This window comes from Carcharodon carcharias, chromosome 20, assembly GCF_017639515.1.
Source record: "Carcharodon carcharias isolate sCarCar2 chromosome 20, sCarCar2.pri, whole genome shotgun sequence".
NCBI classification, from domain to species: domain Eukaryota; kingdom Metazoa; phylum Chordata; class Chondrichthyes; order Lamniformes; family Lamnidae; genus Carcharodon; species Carcharodon carcharias.
Genome location: NC_054486.1, coordinates 21562247 through 21587537, shown reverse-complemented (window position 1 = coordinate 21587537; position 25291 = coordinate 21562247). Strand labels below are relative to the sequence as shown.

The 25291-nt window shown below is 48.0% G+C and overlaps 1 protein-coding gene across 3 annotated transcripts in view; it reads right to left on the bottom strand.

Annotated features, from left to right (window-relative positions):
• The window catches only part of LOC121292469 (pleckstrin homology domain-containing family G member 3), a 198184-nt gene that overhangs the window by 138425 nt on the left and 34468 nt on the right, over positions 1-25291 (bottom strand). For all 3 annotated transcript variants that reach the window (XM_041214442.1, XM_041214441.1, XM_041214444.1), the window contains one exon: positions 17068-17143. In XM_041214442.1, the coding sequence (XP_041070376.1) occupies positions 17068-17116 (49 nt within the window). In that variant the 5' untranslated portion in view covers positions 17117-17143. The remainder of the gene's footprint in view (positions 1-17067; positions 17144-25291) is intronic.

Sequence of the window (25291 nt, the reverse complement as noted above, 5' to 3'; positions counted from 1 at the left end):
GATACTTACCTTGGTTTGAAATTTGGAAGTCGGGAACTCTGGTTCCCGATGAACATTGGGCTTCTGCGTATACATCAGCCAAGAAATGACCACACTTGCTCAGTTCAGTGGTTTTACGCAGGGCTGATCCTCGGCCTTCATGAGGGAAACAAAGTTTCAGTGAGATTGGTTAGCTCACAATGTGACAAGCATCTGGGTGGGTTGCTGAGAAATCCATGGAATCTATTTTGGCCTCATCTGTCAACTATTGTGTGGTGTGTCCAACCACATTTTGCCTGATAATTCAAATATACCTCCTACTTACCCTGAATGTTAGAGTATAAGACAGATACTGTAAATTGTTTCATCTTTCTGAACTTTTATAGTAAAATTTATTTTTATTTGTTTAAAACCCGTGGAATTTTGTGGCCTTATTCATTTAGTAAGCGTCTTGAATCTCAAACTTTATTTACTTTAAATAAACATTGTTGGCCCCTAACTGGATCTCCCCCCACACCATGGGGTTTGGCCAAGGATCATAACATAAATTTTGGGCTCATCCTAGAGTCTCAAATCCACAGACAAAGTTCCGATACTTGCTGAGGTTAAGGTTTATAAGATTTCCACAGTGAATTTTACAATACTGATTGAAAAGCAGAATGGCTTTGACAATTGCTAAGACTTTTCTGGAAAGGGAAGATTTATCCCGGAGCAATTTACAACAATTAACCAAGGCCAGGTTAAGGGCATTAGCAGAAGAGCTCAAGTTAAGAGTTAAAAAGGGGGTCTAAGAAAGCAGAAATGATTGCTGTCCTTCGTGGGATCTGTACAACAGATTCTAGATGGAACGGCACATTGCTCATGTTGGAGGGCAACATGGTTATGCCAAATGCCTCACCAATACACACTCAGGTAGCATAGGCACACATAGGCTACGGGGGCATGGGCTTGGTTCTGAGAGGTTTAAATGTAGATCCATACCACGTGCACACAACTGAGAGGATTAAACATAGCAGTTCTACATGGTGTAAACCCAAGTAGACACCAGCTCTACAACCCTCAAAGATCTCTATGCTTCTCCAATTCTGGCCTCTTCTACATCCCAATTTCCTTTGCTCCACTAATGGTAGCCATGTCTTCAGCTGCCCAGGCCTGAAGTTCTGTTCCCTTCCCTTCCTAAACCTGACCACCTCTCCCTACCCCTCTCATCCTTTAAGACAAGCCTTAAAACTTACCTCTTTGATCAAGACTTTTCTCACCTCATTACACGATTGGCTGTCAAATATTGTTTGATAATGCTCCTGTGAAGTGACTTAGGATGTTTTGCTATGTTAAAGGGTGCTACATAAATGTAATTTGTTGTTGTTAAATGAATCGCCATAATATGAAATTGGCATTGAGGGGGGTTCTCCGTGAGCCCAGGGTGCTATCTAAACATTAAGATTAAACATTTTGCAGCTGCATAGGCCTACTCCTGAGTGTTTTAAAAGGTGGTGCTGAGCATGGAGGGAGTTAAACACACCACCTCATAGGGAGCAGGTACTGAAAGAGTTAAACATGCAACTGGGACATAGGCTCAGCACTGAGGGAGTTAAATGCACTGCTGCCTCTTAGTAATGATAGAGTTAAGCATATTGCTGTAACACAAACTTGGTCCTGAGAGGATTAAACAAGGCGCTGAGCACAAGGAGAGTTAACACACTCAGATGCTTGGTATTGAAAGGGTTAAATTCAATTAACTGTTCTTTACTGGTTGGCCAGTGACAAAAGCACCCAAACCTTAGATCACCCTCGTGTAGGATGATTGTGGATTTCAGACAACAGACAAGTCATCTAGATACTCGGGTGAAAAATGGGGATAAGCAAAATATCAACCCTGATTTACCATCTTAATTATAGCAATAGAGCAAACAATAAAACAATCCCCATGAGAAAATGCAATCTTCCCTCTGGTGCTGCTGAGAGTGAATTGTTTATAGGGCTGCACACTTAACAGCTGGAATAAGAACCAGGGGCTGCTACGTTGCTCATGAGTAACATTCAACTTCATAGCCTTTGCCTGAACACAGCACCTCAGCATCCCCACATACCAGCTGACCCCCCAAATTAGTACCTCCTCACGTCTCAGCTTACCTCCTCATATCAGCAACACCCAATGTCCCAGCCAGACCCCCAAATCAGCCCCCATGTCCCAGCTAGATCCCCAAATCCCAGCTAGACCCCCAAATCAGCCCCCGTGTCCCAGCTAGCCTCCCATATCCCAGCTAGACCCCCAAATCAGCACCCCCTTGAAGGAGGTTCAACGTTCCTCCTTGAACCAACACCACCAAAAAGAGATTGACTGGTCTATCATCTCATTCTCTGTTTGTGAGAGCTCCCTGTGTGCAAATTGGCTGCCTCTTTTCCCAGTTACCTGCACTTCAAAAGCAGTTCATAGCTTGAAGTGTTTTAGGACATGTAGAAAAGGGAAAGGCATTAGGCAACCTTTTATACAAACTTGTATTTTCTACATAACACCGTGCCAACTGCCGAGTAGCTAAGTCACTGCGTCACTTGTTCATTTTCACCAATATAACCCTAATGCCTGCTATTCATTATTAATTATGTAACTGTCCCATACCAGTTCCTTCTTATGCTGTACATAGCTAGCTCCATGTCAACTACCTGTTATTTTCTATATAATCCTATTTGCCATTTAGCCTTTATGTATATATCTATGGCACCAGGTAACTCCATCTTATGTCTGTAACAGTAGTGTTTGGATTTGAAGAGGCCAGAGCCCGTAAAGTGCTATTTTAGGGGAAAATTCCTAACCTGGCGAGCATTCAGTACCAGTGAGCAGGTAGCAGCTCTCACCATGATTTACTGCTAATCAAGAATTATGCATTTAAAGTCAATCTGAAGTGAAGTGATATTAATGAGATGAATTAAGTGGACTAAACAAATCCAACAGCGAGACAGGGACTTAGTGTTTCTGAACATATAAGCAGTTCTTCACCCCATAGTACTTACTTCTCCCAACGTGTGTTAGTTTACAGGAGCCCATTTAACACCCTACCCAGAGAGCACAAAATGTGCGACTACACATTAGATTGACTGGCTACAGTCACACGTAAAATGAAAGCTATTATTGTCTCAGATCCCCCATATTAGCTTACTGAGCACTGCACGGCCTTCACACTGAGGCTTCAGTCTACTCTACTCACCGAGTGCTGCATTAAATCTGGGTTTGCTAGTGAGCCGAGTCCCTATTTATATTGCCCATCGACAGCTAAAGGTCCTGGCACCATAAAGATATTGGAGAGAAGCCTTAGTGGTTGTGCGTGGAGCCGATAAACCACCGTTGCTAACCTCATATTGCACTCATACAAACAGAAAAAAGGAGAAACCAGTCTCAGGGCCAGAGAGGGTTAACAGTACTGATAAACCTCCTTGGCACTCTCTACAGTTACAAGAATGGACCAATAGCATGTTTTCCTAGTCACCACAGGGCACAGACTATCCTGAACTAACTGTCTCCTCCTCAGTCACCATGGCGACTAGATATTTGGGTTCCTTGAGGCCTATCATTTCCTCTCCGTCCTGTACCAAGCTCTGCTGACAGATGAACTCCTACTCCTCATGCATTAAGTATCAAGAGGAAAAGGAAGGAGTTGTTCCACATACAACTCCTAGCAGATGACGCTGTGTGGGAATGCAATCAAGTGGTGCTATTGTTAATCACATTTTCGTGAACTGCCAAGGTGGAAGAAAGCCAAAGATTTTCTCCTCCACCTCAAGCCACAATATGGTTCGCTCCAGACCCTATGAAGGCCACAGGATAAGGTCTGGACTCATAAGGAATCGGACGGTGGAGAGAGAGGGAGGTGTCTTTTCTGCTTAAGACTTCATCAATAGCCGGCTGGTTAACCAAATTATTACTGAGCCAGGGTGGTCCTACATTCAATGCCTGGTCTCAGTTCGGGTAGCAGTAAGAGGGTTGCTGCAATCAACCAGAGTGGCCTCAGAGCGAGGGAGAAGGCAAAAGGTTCAGTTAAAATGGGGCCAGGATCAAGGTCCCATCGCCAAACCTGATGTCGATGCACATGCAGCCCTTTCTAGCAGGGGTCACTGGACTGTGATCAAGAGCAATACCCTGCTTGGTGTTGGGGTCACAACGCTTTATTACATTCATTTATAGCACCCAACCTCCCTTCCAACTTCTGCAATGAACGAGAGCAGCTAACCCAGCATAGATCAGGCACAGTACCCAGGAGGTCCTGGCTACTGTGCCTGAGTACCACACCAAGTGGGATGCCAGAGTCATTGGGAAGCTTATGGAACAGTTATTGCTGTATCTGAGCCCCTGTATTAATATCAACTTGGACCTTTGCTACATGGAACAATTTGCATTTATATAGCACCTTGAATGTAGAAAAACATCCCGCTGCACTGCAGCAGTGTTAACTGTGGCACAGTTGGTAGCACTCTCGCTCTGAGTCAGAAGATTGTGGGTTCAAATTCTACTCCAAAGACTTGAACACACGCAAAAAAAATCTGGGCTGCCATTCCAGTGCAGTACCTGAGGCAGTGCAGCATTGTCCAAGGTGCTGACTTTCAGATGAGACATTAAGCCAAGACCCTGTCGGCCCTCTCGGGTGGATGTTAAAGATCCCAATGCGCTGTTTCGAAGAAGAGCAGATGATTTATCTCTAGTGTCCTGGAGAATATCTATCCCTCCATGAACACCATTGAAATAGATTATCAGGTCATTATCACATTGCTTTTTGCTTGTTGTGTGAATATTGGCTGTTGCATTTCCTTCATTGAGTGTGACTATAAAGAACTTTGGAATGCCTGAAGCCATGAGAAGTGCTACATAAATGCAAGCCGTTTCCTAATTTTTTTCATAGAATATCAAAGAAAGATTTCCATTCCCATAGTCTTTCCCAACCTCAACATGCCCTGAAATGCTTCAGAGCCAATCAAGTACTTGTGGAGCGTATTTACTGTTATAATGTACCAAAATGCAACAGCCAATCTGTGCACAGCAAGATCCCACAAACATCACTGTGATATTGTAAAAATAACTTTATCCTTTAGTGGTTTGCCAGGGTCTCAAGAGCCTCTTCTCTGACCTCTGTGCGATCCCTAGTACCTGTCGGCCAGCTGTTTTGCAAAGCCTAGGCATGTTTTTAAGCTTATTGCAATAAACGAAGCTACTGAGAGGGATTACGAGGTCACCTTCCAGCTTTATGGAATACCTATCCCAGTTGACAAGCAGCATCTGTTCGGCATTGTTAATGGAGGAGACTCTGCCCATCAAATCAGTCCCATCTATTACCGAGGCTCACAAACTCCCTACATTTGGCGAAGAGCAGTGGGAAACCAGGGGATTGGGAAGCCTACAAAGACCAACAGAGGGCAACTAAAAAAGAAATAAGGAGGGAGAAGATTAAATATGAGGGTAAGCTAACCAGTAATATAAAAGAAGATCGCAAGAGTTTTTTTAGGGTAAGAAAGAGGCAAAAGTGGACGTTGGGCCGCTGGAAAATGACGCTGGAGAAGTAGTAGTGGGGAACAAAGAAATGGCGGAGGAACTGAATAGGTACTTTGTGTCAGTCTTCACAGTGGAAGACACAAGTGACATCCCCAAAGTTCAAGAGAGTCGGGGGGCAGAGGTGAGTATGGTGGCCATTACCAAGGAGAAGGTGCTAGGAAAACTGAAAGGTCTGAAGGTGGATAAATCACCTGGACCAGATGGATTACACCCCAGAGTTCTGAAGGAGATAGTGGAGGTGTTAGTGGTGATCTTTCAGGAATCACTGGAGTCAGGGAGGGTCTCAGAGGACTGGAAAATCGCTAATGTAACCTCCCTGTTTAAGAAGGGAGTGAGGCAAAAGACGGGAAATTACAGGCCGATTAGCCTGACCTCGGTCATTGGTAAGATTTTAGAGTCCATTATTTAGGATGAGATTTCAGAATACTTGGAAGTGCATGGTAAAATCAGACAAAGTCAGCATGGTTTCATCAAAGAGAGAGGTCATGCCTGACAAATCTGTTAGAATTCTTTGAGGAGGTAACGAGTTGGTTAGACAAAGGAGAGCCAATGGATGTTATCTACTTGGACTTCCAGGAGGCCTTTGACAAGATGCCGCACAGGAGTCTGCTCAGTAAGATAAGAGCCCAAGGTGTTAGAGGCAAGGTACTAGCATGGATAGAAGATTGGCTGTCCGGCAGGAGGCAGAGAGTGGGGCTAAGGGGGACATTCTCAGGATGGCAGCTGGTGACTAGTGGAGTTCCGCAGGAATCAGTGTTGGGACCACAACTTTTCACTTTATACATTAATGATCTAGATGAAGGAACTGAGGGCATCCTGGCTAAGTTTGCAGATGATACAAAGACAGGTGGAGGGACATGTAGTATTGAGGCGGCGGGGAGGCTGCAGAATGATTTGGACAGGTTAGGAGAATGGGCAAAGAAGTGGCAGATGGAATACAACGTGGGGAAGTGTGAGGTCATGCACTTTGGTAGGAAGAATAGAGGCATAGACTATTTTCTAAATGGGGAGAGAATTCAGAAATCTGGAGTGCAAAGGGACTTCGGAGTCCTAGTCCAGGATTCTCTTAAGGTTAACTTGCAGTTTGAGTCAGTAGTTAGGAAGGCAAATGCAATGTTGACATTTATTTCAAGAGGATTAGAATATAAAAGCAAGGATGTACTGCTGAGGTTTTATAAGGCTCTGGTCAGACCACATTTAGAATATTGTGAGCAATTTTGGGCCCCGTATCTCAGGAAGGATGTGCTGGCCCTGGAGAGGGTCCAGGGGAGGTTCACGAGAATGATCCCAGGAATGAAAGGCTTAACATATGAGGAACGTTTGAGGACTCTGGGTCTCTACTCGATGGAGTTTAGAAGGATGAGGGGGGGATCTGATTGAAACTTACAGAATACTGAAAGGTCTGGATAGAGTGGATGTGGGGAAGATGTTTCCATTAGTAGGAGAGACTAGGACCCGAGGGCACAGCCTCAGAGTAAAGGGAAGACCTTTTAGAACAGAGATGAGGAGAAACTTCTTTAGCCAGAGAGTGGTGAATCTATGGAATTCATTGCCACAGAAGGCTGTGGAGGCAAGGTCATTGAGTGTGTTTAAGACTGAGATAGATAGGTTCTTGATTGGTAAGGGGATCAAAGGTTACAGGGAGAAGGCGGGAGAACGGGGTTGAGAAACTTATCAGCCATGATTGAATGGCGGAGCAGACTCGATGGGCCGAATGGCCTAATTTCTGCTCCTATGTCTTATGGTCTTATACATTAAGGTCAACAGAGATCCGTTTCCACCAAGCCCACACCCAACCTCTCCAATCTCCTTGGAAGATGGCTCAGCTCCATTTTGGAATTGACCCATTTAGATCAAAATTTCCCAGGCTTCCTTATGTTAAAAAATGTGGCCATCACCGGCAAGGCTGGTCTTTATCAACAATCTCTAGCTGCCTCTGAAAAAATGGTTGTGGTGCATCCTGTTTGAACCCTTGATGGCAGTCTGAGAGTAGCTTGCTCGGCCATTTCAGAGGGCAGTATAAGATTGGAGCAAACTATATAAGCTGATGACAGCTGGGGCCATAGTTGTGTCTTCTTGACCGCAACGTTCTTGGTATAGTATGGGGGCAGCGGGATGGGGGGGTTAACTGAGGACAAATTTGGGGCTCAGTTATGAGGCATCACATGGTTAAATAGCCTGCCAATAAGTCACCTATGCAGCTCCCTCCCTCACAAAGATGAGTCATGTGGGTGACCCAGCAGACAGTTATTGCCCTTGGCTATTAAGATCAATGCCTGGAGGAGAGAAGTGGGGAGGGGGAGCGGTGCTGGTGGGCACAAGACTGAGAAAAGCAGCTAAACAAAAGTCAACTAATATCATCAATTGAGACAGACAGTGAGTGCTCACTGCAAAGCTCTCAGAGTCAGATTGTAGCCATCACTCAGTCATGTGTTGCGCTGAAGGACACTTCCTGTGGGGGAGGAAGGTCAGGCCCATTGGTCTCATGGGAGTGAGCCTTGGATGGAATGTGCCAGCTTCAGCCAATCAGAGTCAGTTTTCTGGGATTATGAAAACATACCGGGTACAATGGTGTGACACTGCTTTCTAACCTGGTCACTTCTGGCACAAGCACAGTCATTCACCATACAGTCGCACAAAGTACAAACCTCATTGCTCTCACTCCCTGTCTCACTGAGTTTGACTTATACATTCAGTGTCTGGAGGTTACCAGCAACTGTATGGTTGTGCATGTGTGAGTGAGACAGAGAGAGAGAGACAGACACCGGCAGAGAGAGACCAGCAGAGAGAGAGAGTGGGGGAGGGGGAGGGACACAAAGAGAGAGGCAGAGGAGGGAGAGGGAGGAGAAGGAGGAGGGGAGTAGAGTGGAGAGAGAGAGAGGGGGAGGGGGAGAGACACAAAGAGAGAGGCGGAGGAGGGAGAGGGAGGAGGAGAAGGAGGGGAGTAGGGGGGAGAGAGAGAGAGATAGAGAGGGAAGAGGAGAGAGAGATAGAAGACGGAATTGTTCCAGATTTGCACTAAGTGTGGTAGCGGGCCGGTAAAATGACTTTTTATCTGTCAGCCACAATGACAGCTTCTCATGCCCTTTTGTCCCAAATCCACCACATTAATTATGTGTTCCCGAGAAGCATGCCATTTCCATGGCGGGCGGGCTCTCATTTACCCACCAAGTCACCCCCTCACCACTTCATCACACCAGGCACCACATTTAAAGTGCTGCTGCGTAAAGTGCAGCCCAGGACTGCTGCACAGAAGACAGGATGGCCCCTAACAGCAAAAAGACTGCAGCACACACACACACACACACCCCCCCCCCACCCCCGCTTCAGTCCCCTGTGTGCCTTTTGAAGCCATGGAGGCCCACCATGCTGTCCTCTACCCCTGCTCTGGCTGCAGGATGGGCAGTTGCATCACCAATCCAGCATGGGAAGCGGTGGCAGCAGTGGTCAGTGCCAATGCCCTGCAAAAGAGGACAGCCACCCAGTGCCAAAAGAGGATGAATGGTCTCATCCGTTCCGCCAGGGTAACTCACTCTTCTCATCACTCTCATCAACCCATCTCACATCCACAGGGATCTCACACCTCAAGGGACAACACCACTAACTCTCACACACACCCTCACATCCCCAACAGGCTCATAACCTCTCGAGTTCATATTCTCATCCTGTCCATGGCTCCGCTCACCACACAAACATTCCACCCAGTGCCATGTGTCCTCTCGCACTCTCTCCATCTGTTTATACAGAAGAGAAGCCTGCTCACACTGGCAGGGAGAGGTCCAAACCAGGGGCAGAGTAGTCTGCATTCAGCCCCTCACTCACTTTGAGGAGTGTGCCATCTCGCTGACTGGCGAGGACATCGACAGTGCTACTGGTGACAGTGAGGTCGGCGCGAACACCCTTGTAAGGATCCTGCGCCACATTGTCCTTCTTTCAACGCAACCGTGAGTGCTCTCTCTCCTGCTTTTGACTCTGTTGCCATGCACTAATTATCTCTACATTGGCTCACAGGGAGCTCTGCCAAGCAACCAACACCCTCAGCCAGCCAGTCCCTCAGCTCCATCCAGGTCCCCACCTCCAGCCCAGAGGACACCTCCTCCATTGAAGAGCTGGAAATAAGCAGCCTGGCAGACCCGTCACAGCGCTTACCCGCACCCTCCACCAGCGCAGAGACACACACCTCGGTGGGACCTAGATCTAGAACAGGCTTGGATTCACAATCTGGTGGTCACCACATGGACACATGTCCACAGCAGGAGGAGGCAGGTGCTGCCGAGCCCCCCAGCACTCAGGGGACTGCTGGGGAAGAGGCATCTGTGGGGTCCGAGTCAGATGACGAGCCTCTGGATTCGGCCTTCCAACTCATCCTGGCAAGACAGCAGAAGGCGTGGAAACATCACGCAGAGCTGTTGGAAACCCTCAACAGGGTGGCACATGAGTCAGAGGAGTGGTTTGCCTGCTCTCTGATGAAGTGGTGCCCATGTATGGAGGTCTCCATGGGAAGGATGGTGGACGCCATGGAGACCCTGGTCCAGCAGAACGCAGCGATGCGCACAGACCTGCACTCCATCACGGGAGCCATGGGTGAGTTCCTGCAGTGGCAACACGAGAGGGAAACAGGGTGCCTCGACTTTCCTCCAGGTGGTCCTTCCCCTCAAGACGTCAGACTGGTGCCCCCGGGCACCGAGCAGTTGGATGACCTTGGGTCATCCACTCAGGAATCTCAGAGGCCGCCCTCTCCCTCCCAGTCCCCTTTGCCTGTAAGCCTCACAGCCTCGTCTTCTGTCACCACAGAGGGAACAGTTGGCCAACAAGTGATTCTGGAGGGAGAAGTGCGTGTGTAGCAGGACCTTTTGGAGCCTTGTGCAAACACTCTCCCACACACGCAGATCCTTCATGTATCACACTCACCTCAATATCCTGAGCATTTTCAATGCTGCCTGCTGGGGTTCGCTTTCAGTTGTCCATCTGAGCTGATCTGCAGCTCCACCCACCCAATGATCACACTCCCATGCAGCACCTGATCTCGCCCACTATGACTCTCGTTTCACTTCATATTTGGACAGCATGGTCTGAATTCAGTTTCTCCTGCACTCCCCCACCTTTTCCCCTCCCCTCCGTGACCGCCCAGCCACAACCCTTTTCCTTCGGGGATGTCCAGGTGAATGTGCACGTTCCCTTCCTTCCCAAAAATCCCACCCCCATCCACACTCACCTCCCCGACTTCCTCTTTCCCACCCCCAGGGTCCGTGTCAGACTCCGGGTCCCCAGAAACCACCGTCACTGTCAAACGCTCACCCTCCCAGCCTACCAACTCATTCTGCCCTCAGTCATTCTCACCATTTCCTCGCTCCACGCCTACCCTCAGTTCACTCCCCAGGAGGCAGTCATGGACTCAACAGACCCATCCCCTGCATGTTCACCTGGACATCACGCCCACTGGACTCCTTCCCGCCTTGGAAACTCTTCCCCCCGTCTTGAATCTCCAGACCTTTGTTTCTCCGCACCCCCCCACCCCCGGACTCCTACCCCACTTATTTCTTGCTCCTTGTGGACTCCTTCAGACACCCTTACTCTTTCCCTCACTCTGCTCTCATTCCCCTACACCTACCACCCCAGTTGCTGCCTTCTCCTTTTAGTCCCTCCTCCCCACCTACGCCTCAACACCTTCATCCCGCTCCTCCCAACTTCACCCCATCCTAACATCTCTTCCTCTCCCTGTCAATCCTAGATGTTCCTCCACCCCCCACCCCCCACCACCACCCCCCCGTACATCTTCCTCTCCCAAACACAGCTGGTCCTTCCTCTCCACCCCCTCGATCATCATCTGGTGTAAGCAGATCCTCAACGATGACTTTCCACCTCCCCGCTTCACAGCAGAGCCATGTCCACGAAAAGCCACCCAGCAAGCAATGGACATTCCTCCAGTGTGCCATGGCTGTCGGGCTCCAGCATCTTCTGCTCCTTGGATGTCCGCGATGTGAGCCTGGCAGTAAGTCCTGACTTCTGTATGCCACATTTATCAATACGTGTCCTGCGCTGGCGTACAACCTTGCTGGCGTGGACGAACACAGTAATTTTGTTTGCTATGAAATACAAAGCAAGGCGCTCTCCATACCGGCTCCAGTCTTCCATAGTCACGATGCAAGGATCGATTCTGCCAAAGAGCGGCATGACTGGTGAGAATTCTTTTCATTTTCTTAAGATTCGATGTACTCACATGAGCAAGGCGAGGTGCAGTGTCAGAACTATTTTACCCTCGTCACCAAACGTAATGACTTGACGTACCGGACAGGTTTCAACAAGAAACAGTTAACTTTATGACAGAGAGCTTTTCACATGCTATGTGCTTGACAAGAAGCCCCACCTCCCAGATTACCAGCACTTAGGTCTCATTGGTCAGAGCCTCCAAGGCCGAAGGAGGCGATTGGGGTGTTGGGGGAAAAGGCTGGGGGTAGGGGTTGAGGGGGGAGGTGTGGAGTCCAGCAGCCACTGGACCTTAAGCGGAAGGCGCCCACAGTCAGGACGGCTTCTAATGGGGGCCCCCCCCCCACACCCCCCACTTCCTGCCCAAGATCTAAACCTGTTCCTTTTTGGGCTTCCCCCACACTAGGTAAACACTCCCGCCAGCCTAAAAATTGGGGTTGGGCAGGAAATGGCCCAATAATTGGCCACTTAAGGGCCTCAAATAGGGCAGAGTCAAGCTTCCAGTCTGTGTGGTCAGGGCAGGTGGAAACCCAGGGGTGGAGGTGTGAAATTCCATTCCTAAAACCCGCTAGCAGAGGAGAGTGAAATTCAGGTCCAAATGTTCAAAGTGCCTTGGTGGGATCTGAACTCTCATTCTCTAGATTATTAATCTAGGTATCCGGATTAGTAGCCCAGCGCACTACTCTAGCCTCTCATTTAAGCATCCTGCGTATCAGGCAGACCTGACACATTGAAGGGGAAGGGAAATAATTACAGAGGGAGAAGGGAATAGAAGCATATGTTGTTAGGATTAGATAAAATAGGAGCAGAGTTGCGCGGAGCAATGACACCAGTTTGGATCAGTCAGGCTGAATGGCCCTTTACTGTGCTGTAAATTCGATATAATCAATCACTGTAATGGGCTCCGTTCAATTGGTCTGATTGTTAAACAGTCACCATTGGAAGTTTCCTGAACTCGAACCCATTGAGTATGAATGAGGTCAGCTTGGCACTGCACTGCCCGGTGTTATGAAGCATTATGCACAGCATTCCAACCTCGCTTAAGGCTGAAGTACCCAAAATGGCAGCCACCTGGACAATACCATAACTTTCACAGCAGACAAACTTTATCAAAAGAATTTCAACCGACCTCAAATGCTTGGTTATTACAAAACTACAGCAGACTCAAAGGAGAGATGTTCAATTTTGTCCCATATAGTGTTCATCTTAACAGGGCCCCTTTGAAAGAAGACAAGGCAAAACCTCTGCCAAAAACACACACTTAACAGCCCAACGGAACTCTGAAAATAACTAGCTCGCAATCAGAATTGATGGTCCCTCCCTGCGTGGAGTTCCCCCTCCAGGCTTCCTTCCCTGGGTGGAGCATCCCAACCCAGGAGCACCTCCCCACGTGAAGCATCCCAATCCAGGAGCCTCACCCCATGTGGAGGATCCCCTCTGGGATTCCTTTCCTGGGTGGAGCATCCCCATCCAGGATCCCCTCCTCACATGGAGCATCCCCTCTAGGATTCCTTCCCTGGGTGCAGCATCCTGGTCTGGGAGCCTCTCCCTGCATGGAGCACCCCCTCCAGGTGTCCCTCCCTGCATGGAGCTCCCCCTCTAGGACCCCCTCCCCATGTGGAGCTCCCCCTCCGGGATTCCTTCCCTGGGTGGAACGTCCCGCTCTGGGAGCCCCTTCCCAAATGGAGCACCCGATCCAGAGGTCACTCCATGCCAATCATGAGGGAATGGCGATATATTTCTAAGTCATAATGGTGTGTATCTTGCAGGTGGTGGTGTTCCCATGCATCTGCAGTCCTTGTTCTTCTAGTTGGTTGAGGTCCTGTGTTACAAACATGCTACCAAAAGAGGCTTGGCGATTTGCCACAGTGCATCTTGTAAAATGTACACACAGCTGCCACTGTGGGAGAGGGAATCTACGTTTGAAATGGTGGATGAGCTGCCAGGCAAGATAGTTGCTTTATCCTGGATGATGTCAAGCTTCTTGAGTGTTGTTGGAGCTGCACCCATCCAGGCAAGTGGAGAGAGTTCCATTCACACCACTGACTTGTGCCTTGTTAGGTGGCAGACAGGCTTTTGGGAGTCAGGAGGTGAGTTACTCACTGCAAAAGTACCAACCCCTGACCTGCTCCTGTAGCCACAGTATTTATTTGGCTGCTCCAGTTAAGATTCCAATTAATGATGACTCTTAAGATGTTGTTAGTGGGGAATTTGGCGATGGGTAATGTTGTTGAATGTCAAGGGGAGATGATTAGATTCTCTATTGATGGGGATGGTCATTTCCTGGCACTTGCGTGACACAAATGCTACTTGCCACTTATCAGCCCAAACCTGAATGTTGCCCAGAACCTGCTGCATACGGGCTTCATTATCCAAAAAATTGTGAATAGTACTGAATACTGTGAAATCATCAGTGAACATTCCCATTTCTGACTTTATTATGGAAGGAAGGTCATTGATGAAGCAGCTGAAGATGGTTGGGCCTTGAGGAACTCCTGCAGTGATGTCCTGGGACTGAGATGATTGACCTCCAACAACCACAACCATCTTCCTTTGTGCCTGGTATGATTTCAACCAGTGGAGAGTTTTCCCCCGATTCCCACTGTCTTCAACTTTGCTAGGCCTTCTTGATGCCACACTCAGTCAAATGCTGCCTCAACATCAAGCGCAGTCACTCTCACGTCACTTTTGGAATTCAGCTCTTCTGTTGGTGTTTCAGCCAAGGCTGTAGTGAGGTCAGGAGCTGTCTAATCCTGATGGATTCCAAACTGAGCGTCAGTGAGCAAGTTATTGCTGAGTAAGTGCCGCTTGATAGCACTGTCGATGACACCTTCCATCACTTTGCCGATTGAGTATAGGCAGATGGGGCAGTAATTGTCCGGATAGGATTTGTCCTGTTTTTTGTGTACAGGACATCTGGGCAATTTTCCACATAGCCGGGTATATGCCAGTGTTGTAGCTCTACTAGAACAGCTTGGCTAGGGGCGCGGCAAGTTCTGGAGCACAAGTTTTCAGTACTATTGCCGGAATGTTGTCAGGGCCCATAGCCTTTGCAGTATCCAGTTTTTTCAGCCATTTCTTGATATCATGTAGAATTAGTCGAATTGGCTGAAGATTGGTGTCTGTGATGCTGGGGACCTTGGCAGGAGGCCGAGATGGATCAGCACTTCTGGCTAAAGGTTGTTGCAAATACTTCAGCCTGTCTTTTGCAACAATGTGCTGGGCTCCCCCATCATTCAGGTTGGGGATGTTCATGGAGCCTCCTCCTCCAATTAGTTGTTTAATTGTCCACCAGCATACCTGACTAGATGTGACAGGACTACAGAGATTTGATCTGTGGTGTTGGTTGTGGAATCGCTTGGCTGTCTCTGTAGCATGCTGCTACCACTGTTTAGCCTGCACGTAGCTTCACCAGGTTGGCAACTCATTTTAAGTTTCCCTGGAGCTGATCCTGATATGTTCTTCTACAGTCCTCCTTGAACCAGGGTTGGCCCCTTGGCTTGGCTATAATTGTAGACTGAGGGATATGTCGGACCTTGAGGTTACAGATTGTGGTGGAATACAATTCTGCTGCTGCTCATGGCCCAAAACGCTTCATGGATGCCCAGTTTTGAGCTGCGAGATCTATTCTGAATCTATCCCTATTTAACACGGTGGTAGTGCCAGACAAACACTGTGCACTGGTCTTTCTTACCAATACTATTTTGGACAGATGCACCTGTCTCAGGTAGTTGGGTCATGTGGGCTTTTACCTTGTGTTGGTTCTTTCACCGTCTTCTACAAGCCCAGCTAGCTAGCTCGGTCAGTAGTGGTACTACCGAGCCACTCTTGGTGATGGACATTGAAATCCCCTAACCAGAGTACATCCCGTGCCCTTGCTATCCTCAGTGCCTCTTCAAAGTGGTGTTCAACATGTAGGAGCACTGACTGATTCATCAGTTGAGAAAGGGCAGAAAGTGGCAATCAGCAGGAGGTTTCCTTGTCCATATTTGACCCAGTCTGTGCTTGGTCAGGGAATTCTGCACTGGATCGGGGGTGGATGGGGGTGGGGGGTCTGTGCTGGGTCCGTGAATTCTGCACTGGATCGGGGCTGGGTGTCTGAGCTGGTGTTGATGTTTTACGCTGCATGCATCCCACAATTCTGTCCATCCCGATGAAGTGGATGAATATTAGCTGCTGCTTCCCAGAGTGGGCGGCATGATTTTCTGCATTTCCATGGGAAGTTTCTCAGGTCTTGGCAATAGGAAAGCCAGTGTTCCTCCTGATGTTTTTCCACCTCGTGGAATGCAATGGCACGTGGTAGAAAGCGGGGTGGGGGCTGGTGGGTCGCTGCAATGAGAGACAGTACTGGGAATCACACAGTTGGAGTGGACTTAAACCTCCCCAACACTGTCCTCATGGAGGCGTTTAACTGCATGACCATGATCTTTGTGTAGCGACTGCAGGACCATGAGGCGGAGCAGTGTTCTGTAACAGGCCAGGGCCACTGTTACCTGTGCTTCCCCATGACAACCCAGTGAGTTTCTGTCCCGGTCAACCCTGGTTTTCACAATTTGGCCAGCGATGGTGAGATGAGGCCGATAAGTGAGAACCCTGTCCAGTGGTCATTGGTCTGGGCCTCTGGATGACCAGCTCAGTAACACGGGCTGGGGTTTTCTGGTCCACTAACGGCAGGCATCATCACGGGCAGGACGGGAAAGAGAAAATTTGGAGTGCGGCCAAAAGTCAATTGACTTTTGACCGTTCTCCAAATTTTCCCTAATGCCCGCAATGATGCCCACCACTGGCAGCGCTGAAAATCCCAACCGTAACCACCATTCCCGATGATATGCTGATAGGACCCGATATACGGAGGTAATCAGTGCAGCAAAAGCCATGAGCCTAGAAGCAAGTCTGCAACCCAGCCCATTGGTACTCAATTTCCTGCAAACACTTGGTCTGTTCCTCTAGTCTTCCCTCCAATTTAAGCCCCATGTAAGCCCCAGTCTGCGTCGCAACATAACTGCAGACTGCAACACAGAATGCTGATCCTCCCCAAAGGACAGCATTTCCAACACTTATCACGAAAGCCAGAACCAATTTTGTGGCAAGCTTGTCTTGTTACAATTTGACGAACGCTCCGACCGGACGGGGAAAGCAGACTCTTGGTCAAAGGCGCCATCTCCACCGCGCGCCCATTCAGGAAAACAAAATGGCGCCAGGCCCAGCTTGGTGAAGTGACACTGGAGGGAGCTCACACAGATCACAGGTAACGGCACAGATGTGTTGGACCCAATGGCATGCTTCCGTGCTGTAAATTCTGCCCTTCTATGTAATAATATTAAAATAAGGCAGGTACTGACCTTCCACAGCAGGTGCTTCTTTAGCAGAACACAACGAACCTTCAGGCATGCCAGCACAGAGTTAACCGAGGCCTCACTATGGAAACAGAGAGATTTAAGAATTACACTGTGTAGCCCTCAAGACTTGTCTCATTCCCACAATAATACATTTGAAACATCCCATTGTATTCATTCAACTGATTAGGACACTGCCATTCATATGTCTGGTGTTTGGATCAGAAAATTCATTATCTTTTGTACTACTTCCCTGTATCAACCTTGGCTCAATTGGTAGCTCTATCACCCCCGAGTCACAGGCAAGACAGACTTGCATTTATATAGCACCTTTCGCCGACACAGGGCCTCCCAAAGTGCTTTAATACTTTTGAAGTGCAGACTTGATGTATCGTAGGAAATGTGGCAGCCAATTTAAGCACAAAAAGCTCCCAAAGGAAAGCAACGAGATCACGAAAAGATCAGGGAACATGTTGGGGGAGAGCTACTCAGCTCTTCTTCACCATAGCTGTTGGATGTTTCAAATTCACCAGAGAAGCCAGATGTGGCCTTAATGTTTCATCCAAAGGAGGGCAACTCTGATGGTTCAGCATTCCCTCAGAGCTGCCCTGAAGCGTCAGCCCGGACCTTACGCTCGCATTTCTGCAATTGGAACTTGACCCCACAACCTACTGAATCAAGAGAATTCAACCACAGACCCATGAGGGACACCCAACTGCTCTCCAAATGGTCCCTTTGGGGTTTTCAGCATTCGTGTTAACTACCTTAGCAAGGAATGTGGAAAGAAGATCAAAACCCGCTAGCAATGCAGCACTCCCTTAGTATGTTTTGAACTCTCAGCTTAAATTTGTTTCTGGTGTGGTGATCAGATGAATTTCTGCCCCAAAACTAGGAGCATTACCAATTGAATCAAGCTGCCAACACAAGTTTGTTGCGACACCATTAGTTCACTGTCATCTGCATCAACTTTTAACAACGTAAGGCACTTCACGGGAGCGTAATCAAAAAAGTAAATAGACGTGACTCACAAAAGCTTAGTCAGAGATGGATTTTAAAGGAGGAGAGAGAGGTTTAATGGGGGGTTTTCCAGAATATAGGCCCAGATGGCTGAAGGCAGGGCTGCCAATGGTGATGTGAAGGAAGTGGGAATTTCACAAGAGATGCAGAGAGGATTGTAGGGCTAAAGGAGGTCAAAAGTAGTGTGGGCGTGGGCTGGGGTGGGGTGGGTGTGGTGGTGTGGCATGGGAAGAATTTGAAAATGAGGATGCAAATTTTAAAATTGAGGCATCAAGGAGAAGGTCCAGCACCACCTTCTCAAATCACCTTGTCAGTGGTGAACTAAAAAAAATCCTGGCTTGCTCCGAGAACTGCTACACCAGTGCCTGTATCTGTATCGTAGGATAATACAGCACAGGAGAAGGCCATTCGATCCATCATGCCTGAACTAGCTTTTTGAAAGACCTATCTATTTAGGGCCAATCTCTTGCTCCTTTCCCACAGCCCTGTGGATGTTTCATTGTTTTGTCATTTTGCATGCTCACAGAGCACTAGATCTGAATTTTTTCTTTTAGATGAAATAGCCAAAATCTAGACCTTTAGTCATTACTTTTATGGCATAGTTTGGACTCCTTCATTAATCCTGTGCCTGGCTGTGTAAAAAAACTCCTAAGCACCAAGCCACCTTCACATCCTTCCTGCTGGAGTTGGCTGATCCAAACTTCATTGTATGGAGTCGGGGTTTGACTTGTCATGACCTTTCAACTCCCTATGTCACACCCTATTTGGTGGTCACCCTTGGCAACATCAGAGCTTCATCATGAGAGGGAAAGTCGTCAATTGTATATTTACTAAATGGGGCGGTGGTCAAGAATGTCTGTAACAGGGTAGGGTTATGACTCTGAATACAAGAAGGTAGGGCCTTACCAACTCAATCTATAATGCATTGTCCCTCAAGGATCTACTGTAAGCTCTACATAGCAGCCAATTTGTACACAGCAAGCTCCCACTAAAAGCAATGTGATAATGACCAAATAATCTGTTTTATCTATGTTTTTTGAAGGATAAGTATTGTCCAGGACACCAGGGAGAATTTCCCTGCTGTTCTTCAAAACGGCGCTCACTATATGGTTCACAGGCATGCCCTGTTTGTTTAATATCTCATCCAAAAGATAGTGCAGCACACTCTCAGTACTGCACTGGGAGAGGGGAGAGTCAGTCTGGATTGTGTGCTCAAGTCTTTTGAGTGGAACTTGAACCCGTAACCTTCAGGCTCAGAGATGAGGGGGCGCTACCAACTGAGCTGCAGCAAACACCAGGAGCAACATTGCAGGGAAACCCTCCCCACTGTAGCACCATGCAATCCTCCATTCCAGCCCTCTTACTTCAGCTCACAACACAGGGTGGGCTGCGGAGGAGTTTGGGAGGAGTTGGGGGGGTGGGGGGAGGTGCTAGTGGGTTAGAGAGCAAGTTGGTGCCAATGTGATTCTGTGCACATTCTCTGGTGGTCTCACAGTGGGTGGGGGTGTCTGCAGGTCTCCGACTGATTAACAGACAGGACAGAGAATGACGCCCAGGTAGAGCGCAAGGAGGAAGTATGGATCTCTGTTACCTGGTGTGTTAGGAACAGTGTCAAGGTGAGGTTGTGACTCCCAAGAGCCTGACAGGCTCAAGGCCTGTTCGTGATGGGAAGGCTCTGAGGGGAAGGGCAGGTGAGTATAACTTTCCAAACCCTGATATGTTAATACACAATTAACGCTGGCACGGAGATGTCAAACCGAGGTTGTGTCTGCATTCTCAAGTGGACGTAAAAGATCCCATGACACTGTTTCAAAGATGACCGGGGGTGGGGTAGTTGTGACCAATATTTATCCCCCACTGTGTGTCAGTGCAGAAGCACATCATTATCTGATCATCATCAGATTGCTGTTTATGGGATCTTACGATGAATTTTTAGCAGCCATGTTCCCTGCATTACCACAGTGACCGCATTTCAAAAGTACTTCATTGGCTGCAAGGCACTTTGGGGCTTCCTGAGGTTGTGAATGGGTCAATAGAAGTACAGGGTCTTCCTTTTAAAGATCAAAGCTAAAAGTATAGCAGGACTCTGTATTCCTGCTTTAGGATCCTCGGTTTTCAGAATTTTCTTTAAATTTTAGTCAAGAACTTCGCCCAGGCATCAAACCAATATTTGCCTTTGCCTGCTGCTCTGAAGCAGTGCCTCTGAAATCTGAATCCCCAGGAACCTGTTCAAAGGATGTCCCTCACTGTCCAGTTTTTCACTATTTATAAAGAATCCATCAATTCAAAATCCAGGATCAACAACAAACAAGGTCTGCCAGAAAACAGCAACAGAGACCTTTCTCTTTTAGCTGCAGATTAATCTGCTCATACATTTCCTGTTTTAATTATAAACCAATGTGTATTGCATTACTGTAATTAATCCAGCAGGGGTCAGTGCTATCCTGCAGGTCATTAACAGACTCTAACTGGTCACTTTAAATAGGGACCCCACGTGCTCACTAGCTCACTGACTAACATCAGTAGAGATACAGCCAGTAACAAAGGGTGCCATGAGGAGGGGTCACTGAATGACAGTGCGGAGGAGCTGGATTAACATCAGTTGAACATACAAACAAGGAGCAGGAGTAGGCCATTCGGCCCCTCAAGCACGCTCCGCCATTCAATAAGATCATGGCTGATCTGATAGTAACCTCAGATCCACATCCCGCCTGCCTCCCCGATAACCTATCACCCTTTGCTTACCAAGAATCTATCCACCTCTGCCTTAAAATATTCAAAGGCTCTTCTTCCACTGCCTTTTCAGGACATTTCACGTCATCTCCATTTCAAATGGACGACCCCTTATTTTTAAACAGTGACCCCTAGTTCTCATCCTCTCCACATCCACTCTGTCAAGTCCCCTCAGGATCTTATATGTTTCAATCAAGTCACCTCTTACTCTTTTAAACTCCAACAGATACAAGCCTAGTCTGTCCAACCTTTCCTCATAAGACAACCCGCCCATTCCAGGTATTAGTCTGGTAAACCTTCTCTGAACTGCTTCCAATGCAATTACATCCTTCCTCAAAAAAGATGTGGTCTCACTAGTGCTCCGTATAAATGAAGCATATCCTCCATACTTTTGTATTCAATTCCCCTCCCAATAAATTATAATATTCTATTAGCTTTCCTAATTACTTGCTCTACCTGCATACTGGCCTTTTGTGATTCATGCACGAAGACACCTCTGCATCTCAGAGCTCTGCAATCCCTCACCTTTTACATGATGCTTTTCTTTTATTCTTCCTGTCAAAATGGACAATTTCATATAAAGTCAGTAACGCAGGGTGTTGAGGGTAGAGGGTTGCTGAGTTACGATGTGGGGGGAGCTGGATTAACATTAGAGATACAGTCAGGATTGCTGCTCTAAACAGTAACATGCTAATCTGTGCTGCAAACTGAGAGTCAACGGGCATCAGGTAAGGACAGCATCTGTACTGGTTGTGAAGCCCTCTGTTGTCACATCGTCAAATGTTGCTGATATCCATTACCGAGGCCTACCCTGCAGTGAAATACTGAAGGGTGACCCAGGTGCTGTGGAAACATTCCAGAGAATCTTTGAAGAGGGAAGGGGACGGAGGAGGAGAGGGAGATGGAAAAGAGAGGGGAAGACAAATAGGGACAAAGATGAAGGAAGGAAAGAGAGGAGGAGGAGATAGAAAGAAGGGAGAAGTAGTCAGGAAAAAGAGGGAAGGGAAGCTGAATGACAGGGAAGATAATGTGAAGGGAATTGAAGATTGAGAAAATGAGTCACTGGTTCTTCTGGTAGGGCCGAGATGGTGGGAGTACAGCCATTGCCATTTCATAGTGTGGGTGGGTCGATCGGTCGGTGGGTGGGTGGGTCAGTGAGTCGGTTGGTGGATGGGGGCCGGTGGGTCAGGGCTGAAGTCAGTCAGCAAATAGTTGACAGAGTGGCTCTGTTCTTAAAGTTCTTTGGGATGCCCTGAAGTTATGACAGGCACCACAGAAATAAAAGTCTTTCTGCAACACATCAACAACGTGTATTTCTACAGCACCTTTAACATAACGAAGCATCACAAGGCTCTTCACAGTAATCAGACAAAATTTGACACAGACATATAAGGAGATATTAGATCCGATGAATTGAAAAGTCAGTTTTAAGTCTTGCCTGAAAGGAGGAGAGTGAGGCAGGGAGGCAGAGAGGTTCTAGGGAAGGAATTCCAGAGCTGAAGTTGAAGGTACGGCCACAAAGGAATTGGGAGGGGGACTAGATGGCAGACTTGGAGCAGCGCTGTTATCTCAGAGGGTGGTAGAGCTGGAGGAGATTACAGAGATTGGGTGGAGATGTGGACGGACTTGAAAATAAATATTGGAATGCAGCTGCTCACTCAATTGGAGAACACAGAGTCCCGTTTAGTTTGGGATACACGTGCTGTCAGAATCTGTATCTGGTGGAGTGCCGAGAGCTGGTTCCTGTGGGAAGAGACTGACCCCAGGTCACTGGCCTGTTTACTTGCAGAGGGTCTGATTACTAGAGTTTTCCATTTGCCACACAACCCAGAAATCTCACAGTAAACATCAGCTGATAGAAAGAAATAACTTGTATTTATACTGAGCCTTTCAGCACCTCAGAAAGCCCTGAAGGGCTTTACAGCCAATGAAGTATTTTTGAATGTAGCCACAGGTGTAATGCAGGAAATGAGGCAGCCAATTTGCGCACAGCAAGCTCCCACAATTGCAATAAATGATCAGTGCTGTGGGATGAAGGGTAAAATTGGCTCGGACACTGGGGAGAAATCCCCTGCTCTTTGAATAGAGGCATGGAATCCACCATAAGGACAGACAGAGGCTCGGCTTAATGTCTCAGCTGAAAGATGGCATCTCCAAAGTGCAGCACTCCTTGGTGCTGTACTAAAGCGTCAGCCTGGATTTTAAGCTCAAGTGTCCGGAATAGAGAACTCAATCTTCTAATACTTCAAAGAGTATTTGATATTCTGTAATACCAAGAGCTCCTGAGAATGTGAAAGGCGCAATGTAAATGCAAGGTCTTTTCATCGTATTTACAACATGCAGGAAACAAATTAGCAAAATGCATGTGGAAACCATCCGACCGATAACATCACTTAATGATAATTACTGGCATCTTTCCGGCTCAAATAGGAGAAACAACTGCATTAGGGCCTGTGTGTCTTTGTGTTTTACGAGCAGGCAGCCCATCAGGTGAGTGACGAACTCCAGCCCTTGCCCCAACTCATCCTCAAAGACACAACACAAAGCTACAGAAACACCACGTGCAGCCATCAAAATACTCACCCAACCCCTGGCTTTCAATGTGACACAAAGACTTCCTCTGGCTCCTCCTCTAAACCTCACTATTGCAGATAGATAACATACGCAATAGCCATCTCATCTACATAAAAACACACGGATGCACCACTGGGTATGACTACAGCATGTATCAGCCATCTGAACCCCTCAATTAAATTCCAGCCTGTAACTCACTCCCGGGTATCCATTATTCTAGATGTAAACCATCTAAACTGCTCGATTAGATTCCAGCCCGTAACTCACTCCCGGGTATCCATTGTTCTATATATAAACCATCTGAACCCCTCAATATTAAGATGAGTGACTAAAAGCTTGATCAAAGAGGTAGGCTTTAATGAATGTTTTGAACATTGAACCTGCAACCTTAGCAAAGTAAAATGACTCAAGGCACTTCACAGGGCATTTGCATCAGACGTAGAGAGGTAGAGAGACAAAGATGTTTAGGGAGGGAATTCCAGAGCTCAGGGCCCTGGGCAACTGAAGGCACAGTCGCCAAGGGTAGGACAAAGCGAGTCAGGGCTGCACAGTGGCACAGAATTGGAGGAGCAGAGAGATTTCTGAGGTTGGGGGTGGTTACGGAGAAAGGGAGGTGCAAGGCCATGGAGCGATTTGAACATGCGAGTGTGAATTTTAAATGCGAGATGTTGGTTAAGTGTAAAGTCCATCTAGGTCATCACGCACAGGATGATGGGTGAGTAAACATTGGTTGGAGTTTGGATACAGCAGCATGGGTACAGATAAGCTCAAGTTTACATCGCCAATAAAAACAGATTTCACGGTTTTCGAGTGGTGCTCAGCTCTGGTTTCTAAGCGCACAATTATATTTAGAACCACCGCTACTAAGGGAGATCTCTGGTTTCCCATGATTGACAGAGGAGTGGTCTCATCTGGTGTCCTCTCAATCACCTTTACCCCACACTCCCCAGGCAGCCACCACCCCCCCCCACATGCCCATAATTTCCACCCCCACCCCCCCCCCCACCCACTGCCACCCTTGTCTGAGCTACCCTTCACATTCTGGGAGGTAGGGCAGGGTGAGGGGAGAATCCGAATTAGGGGGGAATCTTGTGCCCTCCAACCCCCGTGGCGGGTTTGATGGTGGGGGTGGCAGTTGGGTGGGCGCCGGGTGGAGACTGCGCCACCTTCTTGCCTCCAGCCCACTGAAGATGTGGCAGGAAGGACCACGGACAGCCTTCCCGCTCCACCACCAACTGAGACCCTTAAGTGGGCAGTTAATGCCGACTTTAAGGCCTCATCTCACTGCAGCTGGTATTAACACAGCAGCAGGCAGAGGACTTGCCATATGGGCAGCACACGACAAGCAAACCTTGTCAGGATTGCTTGTGGGCTCCTGTGGGGTGAGGGGTGGTCCTTCGAGAGTCAACTCCCCTGCCCTTGCTGCTGACATCCCTCCCCCACTACACCACCCCCCACCTTGCCATCACTCAACTCTGGCATGGGATTCTGCGCCAACCTTTGGCCTGGGCAGGTGGCATGCTGACGGCAGCCACTCCTCCCCCCCCCGCATTGGCACTGCCATTCAATAGAGCTGCCAAGCTCTGATTGGCCAGCTACTCTCAGCGGTTTGGGACTTCTGCCCTATGGCGGGGTGAGGGGGGCATTTCTTGATCCTGAGGGAAGGCCCACTGCTGGCCTGACAAGTGCCTGAGTAGAACAAGACGCAGTGGGCCTTCCCAAAAAGATGCGATGCGGGGGTCCCGCCATTTCTTCAGGGGGCATCCGAGATCCTTGTTGCCCCCACAAGATTTTACCCCAGGTGTTTATTAAAGAGGACAGCGATTGGGAATTCGTAAATACAAGAACAACTCATTTTGTTGATGAGGCCCATATACAGCACAGAAAGGGATCATTTGGTTCAATT